Source organism: Mustelus asterias, chromosome 24, assembly GCF_964213995.1.
Source record: "Mustelus asterias chromosome 24, sMusAst1.hap1.1, whole genome shotgun sequence".
Lineage (NCBI taxonomy): Eukaryota > Metazoa > Chordata > Chondrichthyes > Carcharhiniformes > Triakidae > Mustelus > Mustelus asterias.
In genome coordinates, this window is record NC_135824.1 from 58,732,151 (window position 1) to 58,755,761 (window position 23,611).

Consider the following 23,611-nt stretch of genomic DNA (forward strand, 5'->3'; position numbering starts at 1 on the left):
AAAGTACCTGGATGAATACTTGGCACATCATAACATTCAAGGCTATGGGTTAAGTGCTGGCAAGTGGGATTAGGTGGGCAGGTCAAGGCCTTTCATGCGTCAATGCAGATTTGATGGGCCGAAGGGCCTCTTCTGCACTGTAGTAGTATTCTGTGATCTGATTCACTTATTTAAAAGTTCATGGACTACATCAAAAAGCAGAAGGAGGAATGGAGCTGCAGTTCTGAAGTCTTGGAAGAGAGTGTGAGTGTAATAAGTCAATTTGAACACAATCAAGATGCAGGAAGGAAGAAGAGGATGTAAAGTAGGTTGCAGTTGACCATGTGGATGAGTGCTGTTAGTCGGGCAGGAAATTGGATCACACAAAATTAGGTCAACACGTACACAGCAGAAACTTCTGCAACTAGAGATTAAACATGGTTCTGGATACTGAATACATGTAAGACGTTCGTGTTAACTTTAGATCAGTAACAGCAATTGCTATGAATTAATAGATTGGCTATTCAAACTACATTCCGGAGATCAACATATAATCAGCACAGTTCAAAGTGGGTGCTGCACTGCTTGAAGTTCCATCTTTTGGATGAGAAATGGCCCTACCTGCCTCAAGAATGGACCAATATCAATCCCTCGACCAACATCATAAAAAAACGGATTTTTTTTTAACTTCTAGATCAATTGATGACCAAGTTGGTTTTGGCGAGAAATGGCGTAGAACATGTAATCATGTGGCATAGCCGATAAACCACTTCGAACTGGTGAGGTGTCAATTTCCTTGTGGTCAATAATGGACTTGAAGACAAAGGCCTGGAGCAGAGTAGTCAAGAAAAGAAAGAGTTCCATTCGTGCCAAAGACTCTCCCGGACAGATTCTTTTCCCTGAAAGGTTGATCAAGAAAAAGTTCTGAAATTTATTTGCAGTATTGTGTTAAGTGGGTGTCAAGTTTCAAAATTTTGAAATCCTGACACTCCTGCCTGTCTTAGGGTATAATGGAGTTCCCTTTTGACTTCCCATCAATATACACTGGATTTGAATCTTAACCAAGAGGTAAATGGTCATTTTCTAGCCCACATATTCAATACCATCCAACAAAATTCATTTGCTTCTTGGTGATGGAATTCTGCAACACTTCAGAATATTTATCGATACTTTTACTGTTTAACCCTAATGCTTTCTGCTTTCCACAAAAACTCTTTCACGCTCAGCTAACTACAGGAATCATTGTGCCCTTTGAGGATTTGATTATCTTGTTGCAGATTCATACCTCCAGTTATGTTTCCAACCAGGTGTTTGACGTAGTGGATGGGATGCCAATCGAGCAGGCAGCTTTTTCCTGGATTATGTCAAACTTCTAGGAGCGGCACAGTGGTTAGCACTGCTGCCTTACAGCGCCAGGGACCCGGGTTTGATTCCCGGCTTGGGTCACTGTCTGTGTGGAGTTTGCACGTTCTCCCTGTGTCTGCGTGGGTTTTCTACGGGTGCTCCGGTTTCCTCCCACAGTCTGAAATACGTGCTGGTTTGGTGCATTGACCCGAACAGGCACTGGAGTGTGGCGACTAGGGGAATTTCACAGTAAGTTGTTAATGTAAGCCTTACTTGTGACTAATAAATAAACTATACTTTTTATTTTACTTTGAGTGTTGCTTGAGCTGCACTTGAGGCAAGTGGATAATATTCCATCACATTCCTGACTTGTGCCTTTGTAGATGGTTTAAAGGCTTTTGGGAGAAAGGAAGTGTGTTACTCATTGCAGAATACTTGCTTGGCCTCTGGCCTGCTCTCTTAACCACTGTACTTATATGGCAGGTCCAGTACAGTTTCTGGTCAGTGGTAACTTCCTAATGCCAATGAATGTTGTGGGGAGGTGGTTAGACTTTCTGTTACCAGAGATGGTCATTGCCTGGCACTTGTGTAGCCAAACGTCATTCGTCACTTATCAGCCCAAGCTTGAATCTTGTCCAGGTCTTGATGCATGCAGGCACAGACTGTCTCATTATCTGAGGAGTTGTGATTGGAAGTGAACACTGAACAATCATCAATGAAGATCACCACATCAATCCTTCAGATGGGAAGATGGTTACCCTGCAAAATTCCTGCAGTAATGTCCTGGGGCTGAGATGATAAGCTTTCAACAACCTTAACCATCATCCTTTGTCTAGTTATAACTAGCTAGTGTAGAGTTTCTCCCCATTGACTTCCATTTTAATAGGGCTACTTCAATCCACAACTGGTTAAATGCTGCCTCAGTATCTAGTGTTGACACTCTCGCCTCTGGAATTCAGCTCTTTCATCCATATTTGGGCCAGGTTTGTAATGAGGTGTGGGACTGAATGGTCCTGGTGGAACCTGGTGTGTCAGTGCCATTTTGTAGCACTATCAATGACACCTGAAGTTTCACAGGAGGAAATCATTCCCTAAAATTGTAACCGAAAGTCCTGCATAGTCTGGCTTGGAAATGGGGACATAGAAATCATAGAAACCCTACAGTACAGAAAGAGGCCATTCGGCCCATCGGGTCTGCACCGACCACAATCCCACCCAGGCCCTACCCCCATATCCCTACATATTTACCCACTAATCCCTCTAACCTATGCATCTCAGGACACTAAGGGCAATTTTTTGCATGGCCAATCAACCTAACCCGCACATCTTTGGACATCACATTGGTGTAATGAGGTTGCTGTTTTGAAGTTGGGGTTAAAACAAGTAGAGAAACTGCGTGAGAAAATAAAGAGACTGTACCTGTGGAAAATGCCACAAAGCTTCCACTCTTTTTGAAATGCCCATTTTCATCAAGGAAATGGTTTGGGTTAAATGATTCTGGCGTCTCCCAATGGCTGGCAGCTTTCAGAACAGATGAAAGCACAGGAATCACAAATGTGCCCTAAAAACAAAATTATTACAATATCAGACAAGGAAAAATGCGCATCAGAATTACAAACTGGAGTTGCATCACAACATGGCAGCATCATGATAAGGCAATCAAGTGACATCAATAAGTCTGAGTTCACGTACCAACCCACTCAAGAGCACTTTCTTCTCTGCTGCCCTCAGATTTTTGAATGGACCTACCTCACATTAAGTTGATCTTTCTCTACACCCTAGTTATGGGTCACTGTCTATGCGGAGTCTGCACGTTCTCCCTGTGTCTGCATGGGTTTCCTCTGCGTGCTCCGGTTTCCTCCCACAGTCCGAAAGACGTGCTGGTTAGGGTGCATTGGCTGTGCTAAATTCTCCCTCAGTGTGCCTGAACAGGTGCCGGAGTGTGGCGACTAGGAGATTTTCACAGTAACTTCGTTGCAGTGTGAATATCAGCCGACTTGTGACACTAATAAATAAACTTTAAACTTCGGTGATGTTCTTCTATTTCTTGATTTCCTATTCTCCATTCTGCACTCTCTCCTTTCCATCTCTATGAACGGTATGCTTTGTCTGTATAGCGCGCAAGAAACAATACTTTTCACTGTATGTTAATACATGTGACAATAATAAACCAAATTAAAAACTGTCAAGTAGAGAGCAAACACTGAAAACACCCAGCAAGTCAGGCATCATCTTGAGAAAACACAAGCTAACTTCTCCATCGCAGAAGCTTTACTGATGGACATCATTTTGAGAGGAACAAAACGGGACAGGACAAAACATACACGGCGACAACACACTAGAAAAGAATTGTGGAGAATAGGAAATCAAGAAATAGAAGAACATCACTGAAGTTTAACGTTTATTTATTAGCATCACAAGTTGGCCTACATTTACACTGCAATGAAGTTACTGTGAAAATCCCCTAGTCGCCACACTCCGGTGTCTGTTCGGGTACAGTGAGGGAGAATTTAGCATAGAAAATGCACCCTAACCAGCACGTCTTTCGGACTGTGGGAGAAAACCGGAGTGCCCAGAGGAAACCCACGCAGATACTGGGAGAACATGCAGACTCCGCACAGACAGTGACCCAAGCCGGGAATTGAACCCGGGTCCCTGGCGCTGTGAGGCAGCAGTGCTAACCACTGAACTTTATAATAGTTAATAAGGAATAGTAGAATGGAAATCTAGACAAACAGAGCAGGCTGCATGGGTCTAGGAGAAATAAGCTGTTGACAGCAATGGTGCAGACTATCGCAAAATAGCATAGTTTTATTAGTCCACCTGGTGTTTTCACACACAGCACCAATGCACTCTCCTCTCCCATCATCAAAAACTCCTCACCTATTCTACATTGACAGTATTTGCTAACTAGAGGAGTAACTGAAAGCGGTGTCCTGATGTACTAAGACAGAGAGCTGAAAAAAAGAAACATGAGGCACTGTTATTCAGCTTACATCGAGCTTTATTGGAACTGCGTAGAAATTCCTAGCAGAAATCAGAGTGCAATGGGGTAAATAATTGAAGTGGCAGTTCTTCGTTACACGAGAGGACAGAAAGAAGATCTCTGACACAGCAAGGACCAAATCTGCACTTGTTATCCCAATGTCGAGGAGACAATACAATACAGTCGAATTACATGTGAGTTGCTGTTATACCTGGAAAGGCTGATTGTGTCCCTGGACAGTGGCATGGAGGGCTTGTATGGCCAGGTAACAGGAGCGACGGAACAGTGAAATAGGATATCACAGAGAAAAGTTTCCTTTGGAATGATGAAAGGGGAACTGAAGAGGTGCGCAATTGCATTGGAGGTGGCAAAAATATGGAGGCTGGGTGAGTTGGAAAGCAGGAATGGTGAATGTAATGACTCAGGCCATTGAGGTTGGCCGATTGGAATATGAACTCCCTGATTACGGAGTCAATTGATGGGCCAGTCAGGAAGTCTTTTCCTTGTATTTAACCGGGAGTGTCGGTTCCTCTGGCACTCCCGAAGACTGCTGACAATAACACTGTGCCCTGCTGTTGGAATCGTAAATAAAGGGATTTTGGTGAAGGGATTCTGCCTCCGAAGACAAATGACAGTGAGTTTCTACCATTGTTTTGGGATTGGGTGAGGGTAGAAGTAGAGAAACAGGATGGATTCAGTTGAGGTTTATCAGCCATGGTGGAGGAGAATGGAGACTATTTTAAAAGCTCATGTGAAAGGCGACTTCATCAGAGCAGATTGAATGGAGATGAGGAAATTGGCTGAAGGGAGTATTGTCCTTGCAGGGGATCGAGTGTCAAAGACTCTGGACTTGTCCTGAACATCAGTGCAAAACCAATCCCAAAGATATGAGCCAATCCAGAAAAGGGTCAGAAATCGATCGCAAAAGGGCAATAGGTGAAAATTTGAAGCAGAATTATTAAGAATTACGCTTATGCAACAGGAGAATGAGATTGTGGTTGATTAGGCTTGGTTTATGATGCCAGTAAAATAGTCTGCCAGTAAAATCCGTACATGAAGAATGCATGCTTTTGCGAGGTCACAGAGAACTCCTCAACCCTGTAAAAATTTGCATCGTGGAGATAAAAAAAATTGATTGGAACCCTGAAAACCACATTGAGTGAGTCTGGTTAATGAATAACAGCTGTTGGAACAGACATGCGAGCTTGACTCAGTTGGTTAGGTAAGTTAGAAAATGATGATTCAAGCACTATTCCAGAGTGAATTTGAGTGGACTGGTGCTCTTGTGTGTCACTAACAATGACAATTTAGAGCAAAGTCCAGTATCTTTAATTCTTTGGATCGGGTTTTCAGTAATATCACAGAATCCTACGGTGCAGAAGGAGGCCATTCGGCCCATCGAGTATGCCCCGACCACAATCCCACCCAGGCCCTATTTTCGTAACCCCATGCTAATCCCCCCCTGACACCAAGCGACAATTTAGCATGGTCAATCAACCTAACCCGCACATCTTTGGACTGTGGGAGGAAACTGGAGCACCCGGAGGAAACCCACGCAGACGCGGGGAGAACGTGCAGACTCCACACAGACAGTGACCTGAGGCCAGAACTGAACCTGGGTCTCTGGCGCTGTGAGGCAGCAGTGCTAACCACTGTGCCGCCCGCATGACCACATGCACTATTCAAACGTTCTGTCATTTAGCGGAATCATGGCGATTTTATGCATCAACTCCATGTACTCCCCTTTCTCAGTCTTGAAAGTTCAGTTGACTGAGCGTCCACATCCATTTGGGAAGTAAATTATTCTATGATTTAAAAATTGCTCCCTGATTTCACTTGCAGATGGACTTGCCCAAACGTTAGGGCCCCCTTGTACTGGATTTTCCCATCAGAGGACATAGTTTCCCTATATCTGTGTTATTAAATACCTTCTCCTGTTAAAGGAAAGATTCTCCTGATATTCCAGTCTATATTCCTCCCTCAACAAAATTAACCAGGAACAAAATAACTAGTCATGCATCTCATTGTGTGTTTTGTGGTAGAATGCTGGCAAAGAATATCTACCACAGTTTCCCGGTTAACAATAGCCGTAGCATTTCAGAAGCAATTCCATAAAACAAAATGCTGTTTTGACATCGTGAGGTACAAATAATGGTTTCGATTCCAACCTCAGGAATCAGATATCCTCTGAATTCGGTATCTCTTGTTGTCATGTGTGGAAGATTCATAGGAACAAGGTCAATGTATCGCTGAACCTCATGTATAACGGCATCTGTATATGGCATTTTTGCTCGATCTTCAACAGTGAGTCTTCGATAGGATCCAACCACCTCATCAATCTCCCTATGAATTTTTTCTGTGAGGACAATAAAATGCAGTTTTGGATTGTTAAATATATTTCATTTCCAAACATCATCAAGGTCTTCTGTCACACTTCACACGTTGCGGTCTACATCACTACTTCACTTGACTGACAGTGTATTGGATGGTCTTACCCAATTACAAGATTATGGGTTTAAGTCTACTGGAGAGTAAGATCGAATTTGATGTATTTTCACTTAGGACGGCATAGTGGTCAGCACTGCTGCCTCACAGCGCCAGGGACCCGGGTTCAATTCCAGCTTTGGGTCACTGTCTGTGTGGAGTTTGCACATTTACACTGCATTTACACTGTCTGTGTGGGTTTCCTCTGGTTTCCTCCCACAGTCCAAAGATGTGCGGGTTAGGTTGATTGGCCGTGCTAAATTGTCCCTTAGTGTCAGGGGGATTAACAGGGTAATATGTGGGATTACGGGAAAGGGCCTGGGTGGGATTCTGGTCACTGCAGACCCAGTGAACCAAATGACCTCCTTCTGCACCGTAGGGATTGTATAAAAAAAACCTGGGAAGGGAATCATAGAATCCTACAGTGCAGGTGGAGGCCATTCGGCCCATCGAGTTTGCACCGACCACAATTCCACCCAGGCCCTATCCTCATAACCCCATGCTTTTACCCTAGCTGGTCCCCCATCAATCAATGCCCATAATACAAGTTTAGGTACACAAAGTGGCTCTTTGAAGCCTGAATATTTCTGGATGAAGAGAAGTTGGAAGGAGATAAGGAATTTTTGGTTTTGAAATACTGGAAAAGTGATCTTTTTTATTAAATCAAGTGGATGAGTCTTGATTTTGACCCAGTGAAGATCCAGGAGCAAGATTGCAGAATGGGGGATATGCAAGTTAGAAAGATCGAGAAAGGAAGATTCAGGGCCACAGTCACTGTAGAAGTATTGATAAATTTAGAAGACGCAACTGATTGTGATAGTGAGCAGTGGTTGAAAGCTAGAGAGAAAAGAGGAATAACCTGCCAAGTGACCAGCTATTTCTTGGAAGCTGCCCAGGTGTGAGAAGAGGGATTTGGGGGTGCCCTGGTACAAGCATCACAAAATGTTAGTGTGCAGGTACAGTAAGCAACTAGGAAGACAAATGGAATGTTGTTATTTATTGCAAGATGAATTGAATATAAAGGTGAGGAAGCTCTGACAAAGGGTTATCCTGACACGAAACTCTGACTCTTCTCTCTCCACAGATGCTGTCAGACCTGTTGAGTTTCTCCAGCATTTTCTGTTTTTGTTTCAGATTCCGGCATCCGCAGTATTTTGCCTTTATTTGATGATTGATTCGATTTATTATTGTCAAATGTATTAACATACAGTGAAAAGTACTGTTTCTCGCACGCTATACAGACAAAACATACCGTCCATAGAGAAGGAAAGGAGAGAGTGCAGAATGTAGTGTTACAGTCATAGCTAGGGTGTAGAGAAAGATCAACTTAATGCGAGGTAGGTCCATTCAAAAGTCTGACGGCAGCAGGGAAGAAGCTGTTCTTGAGTTGGTTGGTACGTGACCTCAGACTTTTGTATTTTTCCGGAAGGTGGAAGAGAGAATGACCGTGGTGCGTGGGGTCCTTAATTATGCTGGCTGCTTTGCCGAGGCAGCGAGAAGTGTAGACAGAGTCAATGGATGGGAGGTTGGTTTGCGTGGTGGATTGGGCTACATCACGCAGTCCAGTTAACATTAGATTCTGGGTATTTAAAATGAGAATGTTCCATTCTCCCAATACTATAATTCCATGTGCTGGACTATTGAAATACATCCTCCAATTACTTTGATGCATGCTTACCCTGAATGTGTGGATACTTCACCAGGATCTGGATAGCCCACTGCAGTGTTGTGCTGGTCGATTCAGTTCCAGCTGCAAGTAGGTTCAATGTTGAAAACAACAAGTTTCTGTGAACGAATTCCGAGTCATGCTTGTGTTGCTCCTGAAACAAGTTAAATCTACTTTAAAACATTTAAAGCCCTTTGCTGTGTGTAGTCACTTTCCGATTTTTTTTTTTCAAATGCAAACTGTGCCATTAACCAATCCATATAATACATTTTTATAACTGCTGATGTATTGGTGTCAACAGAATATCAATAGCATTAGTTGCCAAAATGTTGGGCTTGTTGGGTTGGTGTTGTGTAAACCTTGTTGGACTCACCAGATCAGTATCCAAAACCGTTAGGGAAGGAAGTACAAAAGTTGGAACTGTATAAATGTAAAGATAAAACTGCTTCAAGTACCTCCTCCATCTTAATGAGGAAACTGTCAATATAATCCCTGGGAAAATCCTTCTGGAGACTTTCTTTATGACTTTGAATTATTTGGTTCATAAAATTCGACAAATCTGCTGTATTTTGGATTATCGTTTTGTGAGGCCCAGGCAGGAAATCCATGATCGTCGGGAAGTTATTGTACATCTGCAAAGCAAAATAAGCAAAATGTGAGTCGGGGTGGCACAGTGGTTAGCACTGCTGCCTCACAGCGCCAGGAACCCAGGTTCGATTCCCGGCTCGGGGTCACTGTCTGTGCGGAGTTTGCACATTCTCCCCGTGTCTGCGTGGGTTTCCTCCGGATGCTCCTGTTTCCTCCCACAGTCCAAAGATGTGCAAGTTTGGTGGATTAGCCATGCTAAATTGCCCCTTAGTGTCAGGGGGATTAGGTAAGGTAAATGCATGGGGTTATGGGGATAGGGCCCGGGTGGGATTGTGGTCAGTGCAAATTCGATGGGCCGAATTGCCTCCTTCTGCACTGTAAGATTCTATTGGAATTGTTTGTTAACACTTATGCGTCTGGTCAAGCTGGGTGTCATCAAGTTAGTGTGGATTCAGTTATCTTAAATAGAATAGTGTATTTCCTGTTTGTATTTCATTTTTCGAGCATCCACAGTATTTTGTTTCTATGGAAAAATGAGCCGGAATTTTACCGGCACGCAGAACGGAATTCTCCGTTTCCCTCGGGCGGGATTTTACAAGCCTAACCCGGGCCAGGTCGTAAAATACCAGCCATGTTCTGCAGTGACTATGGGTGGGATTTTCCACCCCCTCCCCGCGGTGTGTTTTCCAGCAGTGGGTCACCGTTGGCTGCCGGTAGGATCTTCCAGCCCCGCCAATGTCAATGGCGCTTTGGTTTATTCACCGGCCAGGCCACCAGTGATCCTGCCGAAAGGAAGGTCGCGATCAACATTTCTATGGGCGGAATTTTCCTGTCCTGCCTGCCGAAGGAATTGTGGCAGGTGGAACATGGATCATAGAAAGGTCTGTTGTCCTCGAGCAGGATTTTCCGGACTTGAGGTAACCACGGCTGGAAAATCCCGCCCAATATCTTTCAGTTTTTTAAGTTAATTTATTGCCTCAACCGGATATATAGAGAGTGAATACCATTACTCTCAGATTCCTTTCTAAACCAAATTCAGTTCAATTCATTATTTATCCGTTCCCATTTGTCCCATTTTCCGATGGAATTGGCTGGCAGTTCTCCGAGGCGGGGCATCTTGCCGAGTGAGGGGTTGAGGGGAGAAGAGGGCTTGCCCCTCCGGCCAAACCCGAAGCGGGAAAATCGACCCTGAGACACGGCATTCCAAAATATCCAGGCTCAGAACCTGTGCGGCCAGCGTGGCGTCCTAGCCTCTCCGTTAAGATGCTTATTTCTGGACTGCTGTAATCTCGTGCTACTCTCAGACGCTGTGAGACTTTCATTATCGGTTGGAGTGTTAATTTTTAACTAGTCATCGCCGCTCTCCCACTCCGCCCCACTGTCGCTCCAAGTGATTTAACCTTATCAAGCAAACTGTGACTAGGAATCTCTCACATCCAGAAAACCTGGCCATGATTTAAAGTTTATTTATTAGTGTCACGAGTAAGCTTACATTGACACTGCAATGAAGTTACTGTGAAAATCCTCGAGTCGCCATACTCCGGCGCCTGTTCGGGTACACAGAGGGAGAATTTAGCACGGCCAATGTACACTAACCAGCACGTATTTGATTTGATTTAGAATCCTACAGTGCAGAAGGAGGCCATTCAGCCCATCGAGTCTGCACCGACCACAATCCCACCCAGGCCCTATCCTAGTAACCTTATACCTTTACCCTAGCTAGTCCCACTGAGACTAAGGGGCAATTTAGCATGGCCAATCCACCTAACTCGCACATCTTTGGACTGTGGGAGGGAACCGGAGCACCTGGAGGAAACCCAAGCAGACACAGGGAGAATGCACAGACTCCGCACAGACAGTGACCCAAGCCAGGAGTCGAACCCGGGTCCCTGGCGCTGTGAGACACAGTAAGAAGTTTAACAACACCACGTTAAAGTCCAACAGGTTTATTTGGTAGCAAAAGCCACACAAGCTTTCGGAGCTGCAAGCCCCTTCCTTCTTCAGGTGAGTGGGAATTCTGTTCACAAACAGGGCATATAAAGACACAAATTCAATTTACATGAATAATGGTTGGAATGCGAATACTTACAACTAATCAAGTCTTTGAGAAACAAAACAATGTGAGTGGAGAGAGCATCAAGACAGGCTAAAAAGATGTGTATTGTCTCCAGACAAGACAGCCAGTGAAACTCTGTGGGGGTTACAAATAGTGTGCCATGAACCCAATATCCCGGTTGAGGCCGTCCTCGTGTGTGCGGAACTTGGCTATCAGTTTCTGCTCAGCGACTCTGCGCCGTCGTGTGTCGCGAAGGCCGCCTTGGAGAACGCTTACCCGAATATCAGAGGCTGAATGCCCGTGACCGCTGAAGTGCTCCCCAACAGGAAGAGAACAGTCTTGCCTGGTGATTGTCGAGCGGTGTTCATTCATCCGTTGTCGCAGCGTCTGCATAGTTTCCCCAATGTACTGTGAGACAGCAGTGCTAACCCACTGTGCCAACCTGCCATTATTTGAGTATCATCTGCACATGTGGCTAGTTTACAGTCAGTTTCAGTCACATTATGATTTTAAAAGAAAGAGAAATACCTGCACCCAGGAGCCATTTATAGTTTCAGCATTTTCTGCAAGCATCTCGATCAATGTGAGAAACATTTTATCTTCATAGTCAAACTGGTCTCCAAAGACGATGGAACAGATGATATTAGATACTGCACATCTCAGCAGAAAGTTTAGACGAAGAGGGGTATCTGATATTAATGAAAGAGAAAGCAGTTAGAAACATACACAGTGTTACACAAGTAAAAAGACATTAATACGTAGTAGTTTTAAAATTCAGATGTATGTAAATAAACAGTGGCCAAAACAATTAGTTTTGATATAATTTCAGTGCCAAAATAGGTGACAGCTCAGAGTGCGTGCGGGAAGTCTGAGACTTGTTTGAAATTGGGCCTCATTATGTTTCTCATAGAATCATGGAATCCCTACTGTGCAGAGAGAGGCCATCTGGCCCATCGAGCCTGCACCGACCACAATCCCACCCAGGCCCTTTCCCCATAACCTATGTATTTACCCTGCTCATCTCCCTGACGCTCAAGGGCAATTTAGCATGGCCAATCCACCTATCCCGCACATCTTTGGACTGTGGGAGGAAACCGGAGCACCCCGAGGAAACCCACGCAGACACGGGGAGAACGTGCAGACTCCTTTCTGGTGAGCTATAGTTGAGCATCCAGAGGCAAACTAAACGTTTTTTGCCCCCACTTTGTGCCTGAAAAATAGCCACAATGCAATCCAATTTCCTCCCAGTGTGCGGGTTAGGTTGATTGGCCAGGCTAAATTGACCCTGGGGTGGGAATTTTCCCATCCTGCCTGCCACGGGAATCGTAGAGGGCGGGGGCACGCACTGTGCAAAGGTCCACTGACCTCGGATTGGATTTTCCTGCTTTGGGGTGTGCGCAGCCGGAAAATCCCGTCCTGAGCATAAAGTTTACGTTTATTTATTAGCGTCACAGGGAGGCTAATATTAACACTGCAATTAAGTTACTGTGAAAATGGGGATTAGCAGGGGAAATGCATGGGTTACAGGGTTAAGGCCTGGGCGGGATTGTTGTTGGTGCAGGTTCGATGGGCCGAATGGCCTCCTTCTGCACCGTAGGAATTCTATGATTCTAATTGGCTTTGGGTTATTGGAGCATCACATCTGGATTTGAATCTGTCTTCTTCCAGTGTCCATGTACGTACATTCCCAGTGGGAGAGGTGATCACTGGATTCAAATTAGGGTCAAGTAACCGATTTTATTTCATTATTATCCAAAGGGCTGAAACACACTGTAGAGAACCCAGCAACACTCCAGCTGAGGCCAACTTATTCAGGGATTAAACCTGGAGCACTTACACCTCAGTTACTCATTGCTATTAACAGTTGAGCTATCTGAACTTTTGTTTCAACCTTAGGAATGCTGCCTGAGATTTGACACCACCGGTGGCAGAGTGGTTAGCACTGCTGCCTCACAGCGCCAGGGACCCAGGTTCGATTCCCGGCTTGGGTCACTGTCTGTGTGGAGTTTGCACGTTCTCCCCACGTCTGCGTGGGTTTCCCTCCGGGTGCTCCGGTTTCCTCCCATGGTCCAGAGATGTGCAGGTTAGGTTGATTGGCCACGCTAAATTTAGTGTCGGGGATTAGTAGGGTAAACGTGTGGGGTTACAGTAATAGGGCCTGGCTGGGATTGTGGTCAGTGTAGACTTGATGGGCCAAATGGCCTCCTTCTGTACTGTAGTGATTCTATGATCTCATTGCTAATAGCAAGATGAATACCTATACACACAGAGAACTGTTTTTCACAAACCAGTGTGTGTCCAAGCAGATGTCTGTACACATAAAAACCTCCGTGATACCTGTCGAACATTGAATCATACATCACATTCAGCCCATCCTGTGTGTCTGGGTTTCATAAAAAAGCTATCCAATTGTCTCACTCTTCCACTATTTCCCCAGGCTGTGAACTGCTTTGCTGTTCAAATATATCAATTTTGAATGGTATGATGGAGTCTGCAGCCAGTGCCCTGGTTGGCAATGTAAGAAGTCTCTCAACACCAGGTTAAAGTCCAACAGGTTTATTTGGAATCACGAGCTTACGGAGCGCTGCCTCTTCGTCAGATGAGTCAAGGGGATAGCACACGCCACTGACTCACCTGATGAAGGAGCAGTGCTCCGAAAGCTCGCGCTACCAAATAAACCTGTTGGACTTTAACCTGGTGTTGTGAAACTACTTACTGTGCCCCACCCCAGTCCAACGCCGGCGTCTCCACCTCCTGGTAAGCAATACATTCAGATCATAAGTTTGCTATGTATTATTACTGGTTACCGACCTGCCTCAAAACCCCTCTGAATTAAATCTCTCCTTAATCTTATGTCCTCCAAGAAGAACAATCTCGAGTTGCTCCACATAACTTAAGCACCTCATCCATGGGATCAATGTGAAATGAATTCATTTTATTTTCTTCCTTTCCCCCTGAAGTGCATGGCTCCTGCTGGGTTCAACTCCAGCTGCTCCCCAGTTCTTCATTAATGTGGACAGCTTATTCAGTGGAAGAAAGCATCAGTGACAGCACAGGCAATCCTGCCTTCACTTGACACCCATCTGTAAGGAATCACTGGACATTGATTGGGTGTGGGAACCCAGAGTCATTTTTTCTTTCTTTAGACTTCAAGTTAATTGCCACAAACCCAACTGCTGTGCAGACTCTTGTGGGATAAATAGACAGCAAATTACTTTTTCCCACTTAATGAATTTAAGTGAAACCACTTAAAATCCCTACAGTGCAGAAGGAGGCCATTCAGCCCATCGAGTCTGCACTGACCACAATCCCATCTTGGCCCTATCGCCATAACCCCATGCATTTACCCTAGTTAGCCCCCCGACACTAAAGGACAATTTAGCCAATCCACTTAACCTGCACATCTTTCAGTCTGTGGGAGGAAACCGGAGCACCCGGAGGAAACCCACGCAGACACTGAATGAATGTGCAAACTCCACACAGACAGTGACCCGAGCCAGGGATCAAATCCGGGTCTCTGGCCCTGTGAGGCAGCAATGCTAATCACTGTGCCACCATGCCGCCTGAACCTTAGGAATGCTGGCTGAGATTTGATGTCACCATCTCATTGCTAATAGCAAGATGAATACCTATACAAGCAGAAAACTGTTTTTCACAAACATCCAAATGTATGTATCAGGAAGTGAAGACAATCATAAATTTGATTTTTATTATATCAATTTTATCATCAATTTCCCATCAAAGGCAAAGATAATTTCGGACCAAGAGCTCTTCCCTATCCCCTGTACCCCGACCATGCCAAGTCCCATCACTCCCTTTCAAAATGTAACATCTCAAAGTTTGCAGATGATACCAAGTTTGGTGGGAGGGTGAACTGTGACGAGGGTGCAGAGATCCTTCAGAATGATCTGGACAGGTCGGGTGAGTGGGCAAATCAATGGCAGATAATGGTATAATTTGGATAAATGTGAGTTTATTCATTTTGGAAGCAAAAACAAGAAGGCAGATTACTACCTGAATGGGGAGTATGCAGGTGCAGCAGGCAGTAAAGAAGGCAAATGGCATTTTGGTCTTCCTTGCGAGAGGTTTTGAGTACAGGGATGTGTTGTTGCAATTATACAGGGCCTTGGTGAGGCCACACCTGGAGTATTGTGTCCAGTTTTGGTCTCCTTTTCTGAGGAAGGATGTTCTTGCTCTCGAGGGAGTGCAGCGAAGGTTTACCAGGCTGATTCCGGGGATGGCGGGACTGATGTATGAGGAGAGATTGACTAGGTTAGGATTGTTCTTGCTGGAGTTCAGATGAACGAGGGGATCTCATAGAGACTTATAAAATTTTAACAGGACTAGACAGGGTAGATGCAGGGAGGATATTCCTGATGATGGGGGAGCCCAGAACCAGGTATCACAATCTGAGGATTCAGGGTAGACCATTTAGGATGGAGGTGAGGAGACATTTCTTCACCCAAAGAGTGGTGAGCCTGTGGAATTCATTACCACAGGAAGTAGTTGATGCCAAAACATTGAATGTATTCAAGAGACGGCTGGATATAGCACCTGGGGTGAATGGGATCAAAGGTTATGGGGAGAAAACAGGATTACGCTATTGAGTTGGATGATCAGCCATAATCGTAATGAATGGTGGAGCAGGCTCAAAGGGCCGAATGGCCCCCTCCTGCTCTTATCCTCTATGTTTTCTATGCTTCATTCCTTTCTTTGGCTCGGAACTTGAAAAAAGATAGCAATTCTACTAGGATTTTAAAAAAGCAATCCCTCCTGTACTTCAGCCAGTAACCTTTTTTATTTCTGATAACCGTAACCAGAAACTGGGCCTCCTCCGAGATCCGCTCTTCAACACTCTTCTTCCCCATTCCAAAATTCCTCAAGGTGCTGAGAGTGAATCTCCGAATCTGTTTCCATCTCTCCCCATTGCTGAAAGCCAACCCTGAAATTGAGACATTTAACACAAATGTAAATAACTTGGGGTGGAATTTTCCATTTGCTGCGAACAAAATAGACAGAATATTTTTCAATATCTTTTTCTCCCCCCTGACACAGCCTCCAAAGCAGTCATGTTTCTAGTCGTGACTTGGAGTGTTATAGTTGGCCTCAGAATCCCAGAGTTAGGGAGAGACATACAGCTCCCAGGAACTCCTGGGGCATTTTCTTCCTGCGCATGCGCAGTTGGAGGCGTCGATCGGTGCTGCATGGTTTTGGGCGCGTTAAGCCCCTGCCCACAGTGCGATTCGGAATCGCTGATATTTTTTCAGGCAGAGTGCGTATGGAGGCGCCTCAGAAGGGGTCTACAAGTCGGATCTGAAACAGTTTCAAGTCCACCCAGAACTTCGAATCAAAATTAAAAGGGAGGGTGATGGCCTAGTGGGATTATTGCTAGACTTTCGTTTCTATGGCCTAGAAGGTAGGGATATGTTCGGCACAACTTGTGGGGCCGAAGGGCCTGTTTTGTGCTGTAGTTTTTCTATGTTTCTAAAATAGTAAAATAGGGCCGAAGGTGTCCATAATGTAGTTTGTGATTATAGTTACGATATAAGTGACTTGTATTGACCTCAGGGCCTTACTTGCTGTCTGTCTGTTGTCACCTGCATCCCAAGAGCAAACTTGGGCAAAGTGCTGAAAGGCTGTTTGTATCCTGAAACCATATACACAAAGGTATGATTCATTGAAGAATGGTTGAAGAAACAGTCAGACACATGCAGGGCACTTTGGTAGCAATAATAGAAAGACAGATTATCACTTGAATGGGTGCAAATTGAGAAGGCTGGTGTCCTTCTGCATCAGTCGCTGAGAGTAAGCAGACAGTAAAGAAGGCAAATCATAGAAACCCTACAGTACAGAAATTCGGCCCATCGAGTCTGCATCGACCACAATCCCACCCAGGCCCTACCCCCATATCCCTACATATTTACCCACTAATCCCTCTAACCTACGCATCTCAGGTCACTAAGGGCAATTTTAGCATGGCCAATCAACCTAACCCGCACAGCTTTGGACTGTGGGAGGAAACCGGAGCACCCGGAGGAGTTTTCCCAAATGGTATGTAGACCTTCATAACAAGGGGATTTGAGTATCGGAATAAGGATGTTTTACTGTAATTGGACAAAGCAGCCCCGCTTGATTGGCACCCCATCCACAAACATTCACTCCCTCCACCACCGACGCTCAGTAGCAGCCGTGTGTACCATCTACAAGATGCAGTGCAGCAATTCACCAAAGATCCTTAGACAGCACCTTCCAAACCCATGACCACTTCCATCTAGAAGGACAAGGGCAGCAGATACATGGGAACACCACCACCTGCAAGCTCCCCTCCAAGCCACTCATCATCCTGACTTGGAAATATATTGGCCGTTCCTTCACAGTCGCTGGGTCAAAATCCTGGGATTCCTCCCTAACGGCATTGTGGGTCAACCCACAGCACGTGGACTGCAGCGATTCAAGATGGCAGCTCACCACCACTTTCTCAAGGGGCAACTAGGGATGGGCAATAAATGCCGGCCAGCCAGCGATGCACATGTCCCACGAATGAATTTTTTAAAAATTGTATAGGGCATTGGCAAGGCCACACCTGGAGTATTGTGTGCAGTTTTGGTTTCCTTATCTGAGGAAGGATGTCCTTGCTGTAGAGGGAGTGCAGCGAAGGTTTACCAGGCTGATTCCTGGGATGGCATTTTGCTGGGAATTTACTTTCTACATTTGAGAATTACATCAGGATGGCTAGCAGTTGGGCTGCCTTTGATTAGACCTCAGATGAGATACGACCAATGGCAGCCAACTGTTGAGGGACATGTGCTGGACATTAGAGCAGGAATCAGCAACTACAGCCTGCTGTTCAGAGATCTGCAGCTGGACAGTAGAGGGGGTCTTTTCACATGAGGCATTACCCTCGATATGGTGAACAGGAAGAGGCAGAGTTTCCTTGACATGACAAGGGGAAAAGAAGGGGATAAACCAACAAACTAGTGCAATACCAAAGGCTCCATAATACAATAATGAACAGTCCTTTTACGACAATAAAGTCTTTCAACATTCCGTGGCCTTCACCTTTCAGAGCTTTCGCCTTTCAAGATTTCAAGATTGCAAAGTTCATCTAAATTCTTCCTAGGTCAACCCAGCTGGGCCAGATCTTCCAAGGTTACACCTGCCAGGGTTGCACCTTCCGGGGCTGGAGGCACAGTTTATTATGTCACATTTGAAACTTCCTAGAATCATAGAATCCCTACAGAGCAGAAGGAGGCCATTTGGCCCATCAAGCCTGCACCGGCAACAATCCCACCCAGGGTATAGAGGAATATGGGCCAAATGCGGGCAACTGGGATTAGCTTAGGGATTTTTAAAAAAAAGGTCGGCATGGACACGTTGGGCCAAAGGACCTGTTTCCATGCTGTAAACCTCTATGACCCTATCCCCGTAACCCACGTATTTACCTTGCTAATCCCCTTGACACTAAGGGGCAATTTAGCACATCTTTGGAGTGTGGGAGGAAATTGGAGGACCCGGAGGAAAACCATGCACGGGGGCAGCATAGTGGTTAGCACTGCTGCCTCACAGCGCCAGGGACCCGGATTCGATTCCCGGCTTGGGTCACTGTCTGTGCGGAGTCTGCACGTCCTCCCCGTGTCTGCGTGGATTTCCTCCGGGTACTCCGGTTTCCTCCCACAGTCTGAAAGATTGTTCTTTGCAAATACATGAATAGGATGGGAATAGAGGGATATGGTCCCCGGAAGGGTAGGAGGTTTTAGTTCAGTCAGGCAGCATGGTCGGTGCAGGCTTGGAGGGCCGAAGGGCCTGTTCCTGTGCTGTAATTTTCTTTGTTCTTTGTTCTTTATGTGCTGGTTAGGGTGCATTGACCCGAACAGGCGCCTGAGTGTGGCGACTAGGGGAATTTCACAGTAACTTCATTGCAGTGTTAATGTAAACCTTACTTGTGACTAATAAATAAACTTTTAAAAAAGTTATGCAGACACAGGGAGAACGTGCAGACTCCGCACAGACAGTAACCTGAAGTCGGAATTGAATCTGGGTCCCTGGCGCTGTGAGGCAGAAGTGCTAACCACTAGAAGAAGACTAGCTCTCTGGTGGTCACACATTACCAGTAGGACTGTCAAAGTGATCATTCCCCTCAATGTTTTTGCTCCAGATCTTCCCGGGGGCAGCCACTAATGCTTCAAGCCTTCCAGTGTCATTTTGGTACAGTGTTGGGATTCTGGCATCTGAGTTTGAAGATGTGGATTTATGTTCATCCGAAAAAACTTGAGCATTTAACATAGGCTGACACTTTACTGTAGTTCTGAGGAACTCCTTTGCATGTAACATTCAACTCGGGCCTTATCTGCTTGTTCAGGTAAATGTAAAGGTACATGGCACTGATCCGAGATGGCGCCGGAATGTGGTGACTTCTTGCAACCTGTGCCCAGCATACCCTCTGATTCTATCATTTACGCTCATTCTATGCTTTTAAAACTCTATTTTAAAGTCTCTACACCCTAGCTATGTCTGTAACACTACATTCTGTACCCTCTCCTTTCCTTCTCTATGAATGGTATGTTTTGTCTGTATAGTGCGCAAGAAACAATACTTTTAACTGTATGTTAATACATGTGACAATAATAAATCAAATATACAGACAAAACATACTGCACATAGAGAGGAAAGGAGAGAGTGCAGAATGTGGTGTTACAGTCATAGTTAGGGTGTAGAGAAAGATCAACTTAATGCAAGGAAGGTCCATTCAAAAATAGCTTGCAAGAAGCAATACTTTTCACTGTACACTAATGCATGTGACAATAATAAATAAAGATGTGAAGATGCCTTCCTGATGAAGGAGCAGCACTCCAAAAGCTCGTGATTCCCAATAATAAATCAAATCAAATCACTGGTCAGCAAAGTACAGGAAAGCCATCAGTGTTTGGCCCAACTTTTACTCCTCAAAGAAAACCAGAAACATATTACTTTGTCATTTATCTGACAACCATTGGACGAAGCTTCTTGCTTGTAAATTAGTAATCGTATTTTGCCACATAGCAACAGTAATCACAATGCAGAAGCACTTTAATTAATCGGTTAATGAGGATACTAAAAGTGTTTTACAAATGCTGCTTCTGTATTTCTAGAATTTGCTGAAAGCAGTGCGTTATCTTCCTCACCTTTCCAAACTAGGAACCAGGAGCCAAAGAATTAGCATTATCACTGGAAGAAGTTATTGTAAGAAACGCTTTTTTTCACTAGTGGGTATTAGAACATGGAATGCTTCATCACAAAAGACTGTTGTAATAGGGGAAAGGACACGGGGTGGCACGGTGGCGCAGTGGTTAGCACTGCTGCCTCACAGCGTCAGGGACGCGGGTTCAATTCCCAGCTTGGGTCACTGTCTGTGCGGAGTCTGCACGTTCTCCCCGTGTCTGCCTGGGATTCCTCCGGGTGCTCCGGTTTCCTCCCACAGTCCAAAAGACGTGCTGGTTAGGGTGCATTGGCCATGCTAAATTCTCCCTCAGTGTACCCAAACAGGCGCCAGAGTGTGGCGATTAGGGGATTTTCACAGTAACTTCATTGCAGTGTTAATGCCAGCCTACTTGTGACACTAATAAATAAACTTCGAAACATTGGATTGGATGAAGTAACTCCAGTTGAACATCTGGAACCGGCACAAACTCAATAGACCAAATGGTCTCATTTTAAATTTTTGGTTATTAGGATGGTAAAAACAGCAACAATAATTCAAATAGCGAGTATAAAGTTTGCTTACCGTAGCCATTTGACATTTTTTTGAAGATCGGTGGGATATATCTGCCACTGAAGTCATGTCCTTGCTCGATCAATGCTTCTGTGATGGTCTCAGAGCCACACAGCACCACCGCAGGGCGACTGCCGAACCACACAGTGAACACAGGGCCATATTGCTCACTCAGCTGGAGAGAAATGATAAATAAGTAACAACTATTAACTGTATTTCATTGACTGCCGTTGCGGTATAACTTCGATCAGTCCTTTTAACTCAGACACTAATTGTAAATTCCCACTGAGATCAGCTCACACAGACCAGGGATCAATCCAATCATAGGATCCCTACAGTGCAGAAGGAGGCCATTCGGCCCATCGAGTCTGCGCCAACCACAATCCCACCCAGGCCCTATGCCTAGCTAGTCCCCCTCACACTAAGGGGCAATTTAGCATGGCCAATCCACCTAACCCGCGCATCTTTGGACTGTGGGAGGAAACCGGAGGACCCGGAGGAAACCCACGCAGACACGGGGAGAATGTACAAACTCCACACAAATTTAGAATGAGACGGAAGAAGGTGGAAGAGAGTATGTCCGGCGTGCCTGGGATCCTTGATTATGCTGGCTGCTTTTCCGAGGTAGCGGGAAGTGTAGACAGAGTCAATGGATGGGAGGCTGGTTTGCGTGATGGATTGGGCTACGTTCACGACCTTTTGTAGTTGCTTGCTGTCTTGGGCAGAGCAGGAGCCATACCAAGCTGTGATGCAACCAGAAAAATGCTTTCTATGGTGTAACTGTAAAAGTTGCTGAGAGTCGTAGCGGACATGTCAAATTTCCTTAGTCTTCTGAGAAAGTAGAGGTTTTGGTGGGCTTTCTTAACCATAGTGTCGGCATGGAGGGACCAGGACAGGTTGTTGGTGATCTGGGCACTGAAAAACTTCATCCCCGTTGATGTAGACAGGGGCATGTTCTCCTTTATGCTTCCTGAAGTCAATGACAATCTCCTTTGTTTTGTTGACATTGAGGGAGAGGTTATTGTCATCACACCAGCTCACCAGATTTTCTATCTCATTCCTGTACTCTAAATCATCATTGTTTGAGATCCAACTGTGATTGGACTGTGCAGATCAGCTATTTTTAGTTAGGACAGTGACAGGGACACTCGCAATACCCTCAGTATCTCTAACACAATGTAGATAATTAAGTCAGTCATTCCTGAGCACTATGAGTAACCCAAACTGAAAATTGCACTTGTTTAGATAAGTTAGGTAATATTTGGTTTGCTTTAGCAGGTCATAGAATCATAGAACCATACAGCGCAAAAGAGGCCCTTTGGCCCATCGAACCCGCACCAACACATTAGAAACACCTGAACGCCCACCTAATCCCACTTGCCAGCATTTGGCCCATAGCCCTGAATGTTCTGCTGTGCCAAGTGCTCATCCAGATACTTTTTAAAGGATGTGAGGCATCCCGCCTCCCCCACCCTCCAAGCCAGCGCATTCCAAACCATCACCACCCTCTGGGTAAAAAGGTTTTTCCTCACATCCCACCTTAAACCTCCTGCCCCTCACCTTGAACTGATGTCCCCTTGTGACTGACCCTTCAACTAAGGGGAACAGCTGCTCCTTATCCACTCTGTCCATGTCTCTCATAATCTTGTACACCTCGATCAGGTCGCCCTTCAGTCTTCTCTGCTCCAATGAAAACAACCCAAGCCTATCCAACTTCTCTTCATAACTTAAATGTTCCATCCCAGGCAGCATCCTGGTGAATCTCCTCTGCACCCCCTCCAGTGCAATCACATCCTTCCTATAATGTGGCAACCAGAACTGCACACAGTGCTCCAGCTGTGGCCTCATCAAAGTTCTATACAACTCCAACATGACTTCCCTGCTTTTGTAATCTATGCCTCAGTTGATAAAAGCAAGTGTCCCATATGCCTTTTCCACCACCCTACTGACATGCCCTTCTGCCTCCAGAGATCTGCGGACAAAAACACCGAGGTCCCTTTGTTCCACACAACTTCCTAGTGTCCTACCATTCATTGAGTACTTTCTTGGCAAATTACTCCTTCCAAAGTGTATCACCTCATACTTTTCAGGGTTAAGTTCCATCTGCCACTTATCTGCCCACTTGACCATTCCGTCTGTATCTCCTCGTAGCCCAAGACACTCCACCTCACTGTTAACCACCCATCCAATCTTTGTCACCGACACTCACTGATCCTGCCGAACTGTTTTAGAATAGCTTCTTGGGTGAGATCCTTGGAGGCACTCTGGCCCGGGTGAATTTTTGCCTCAGGGTGAGTCACAATGTTTAGAGGAAGGGAAAAAAAGGGTTGGAACGAAATAGGGACATTTGCAGCACTTAACAGCTTACCTTGATCAGAGACTTGTGGGATGCCTTTCTATTCAACTGGAGTAAATTGCCAAGAATTGGGAGAGCAGGAGGACCGGGAGGGAGCCGGCCTTTCTGCAGCTGCTTGTTCAAAAGAAACCACTTAATGAGCAGAAGACTGAGCAAAAGAATAAGTAGAGTTGTTCCAAGGCCATTTAGGTCCATCCAGACGGCGAAGGAATGCAGAAACATTCCAGCGATCTGCCCCCAATACTCGGAGTGCTGTCTCACCGTCACGGGCTCTCGGCGGCTGTCTTCAATGGGGACTGAATGCTGCAACTCCAGTGTTTTTTTTGTTTCTATATCCAATTCAATCCAATCAAAGTCCAATTCAAAGTCTCAACAAGTGAGACATTCCAGATCCGAGCTGACAA

The 23,611-nt window shown here is 45.3% G+C and overlaps 1 protein-coding gene across 1 annotated transcript; it reads right to left on the reverse strand.

Moving 5' to 3' along the window:
• Window positions 1-669: 669 nt before the first annotated feature.
• On the reverse strand, window positions 670-23,402 carry LOC144511114 (cytochrome P450 2C21-like). Its single transcript, XM_078241090.1, has 9 exons — window positions 23,220-23,402; window positions 20,864-21,026; window positions 15,896-16,045; window positions 11,632-11,792; window positions 8,915-9,091; window positions 8,472-8,613; window positions 6,478-6,665; window positions 2,743-2,884; window positions 670-878 (listed from the first exon to the last, which is right to left on the reverse strand). Exons 1-9 carry the CDS (start codon window positions 23,400-23,402, stop codon window positions 670-672), a joined length of 1,515 nt encoding a protein of 504 aa, XP_078097216.1.
• Between the last annotated feature and the right edge of the window lie 209 nt (window positions 23,403-23,611).

Bases quoted from the DNA above. Each gene is read 5' to 3' on its own strand.
- LOC144511114 (XM_078241090.1), bottom strand. From the start codon at position 23,402: ATGGACCTAAATGGCCTTGGAACAACTCTACTTATTCTTTTGCTCAGT. The intron at 21,027-23,219 runs GTAAGCTGTTAA...ATTTCTCTCCAG, and splicing joins CCCACAAGTCTCTGATCAAG to CTGAGTGAGCAATATGGCCC. The intron at 6,666-8,471 runs GTAAGCATGCAT...TTGTCCTCACAG, and splicing joins GAAGTATCCACACATTCAGG to AAAAAATTCATAGGGAGATT.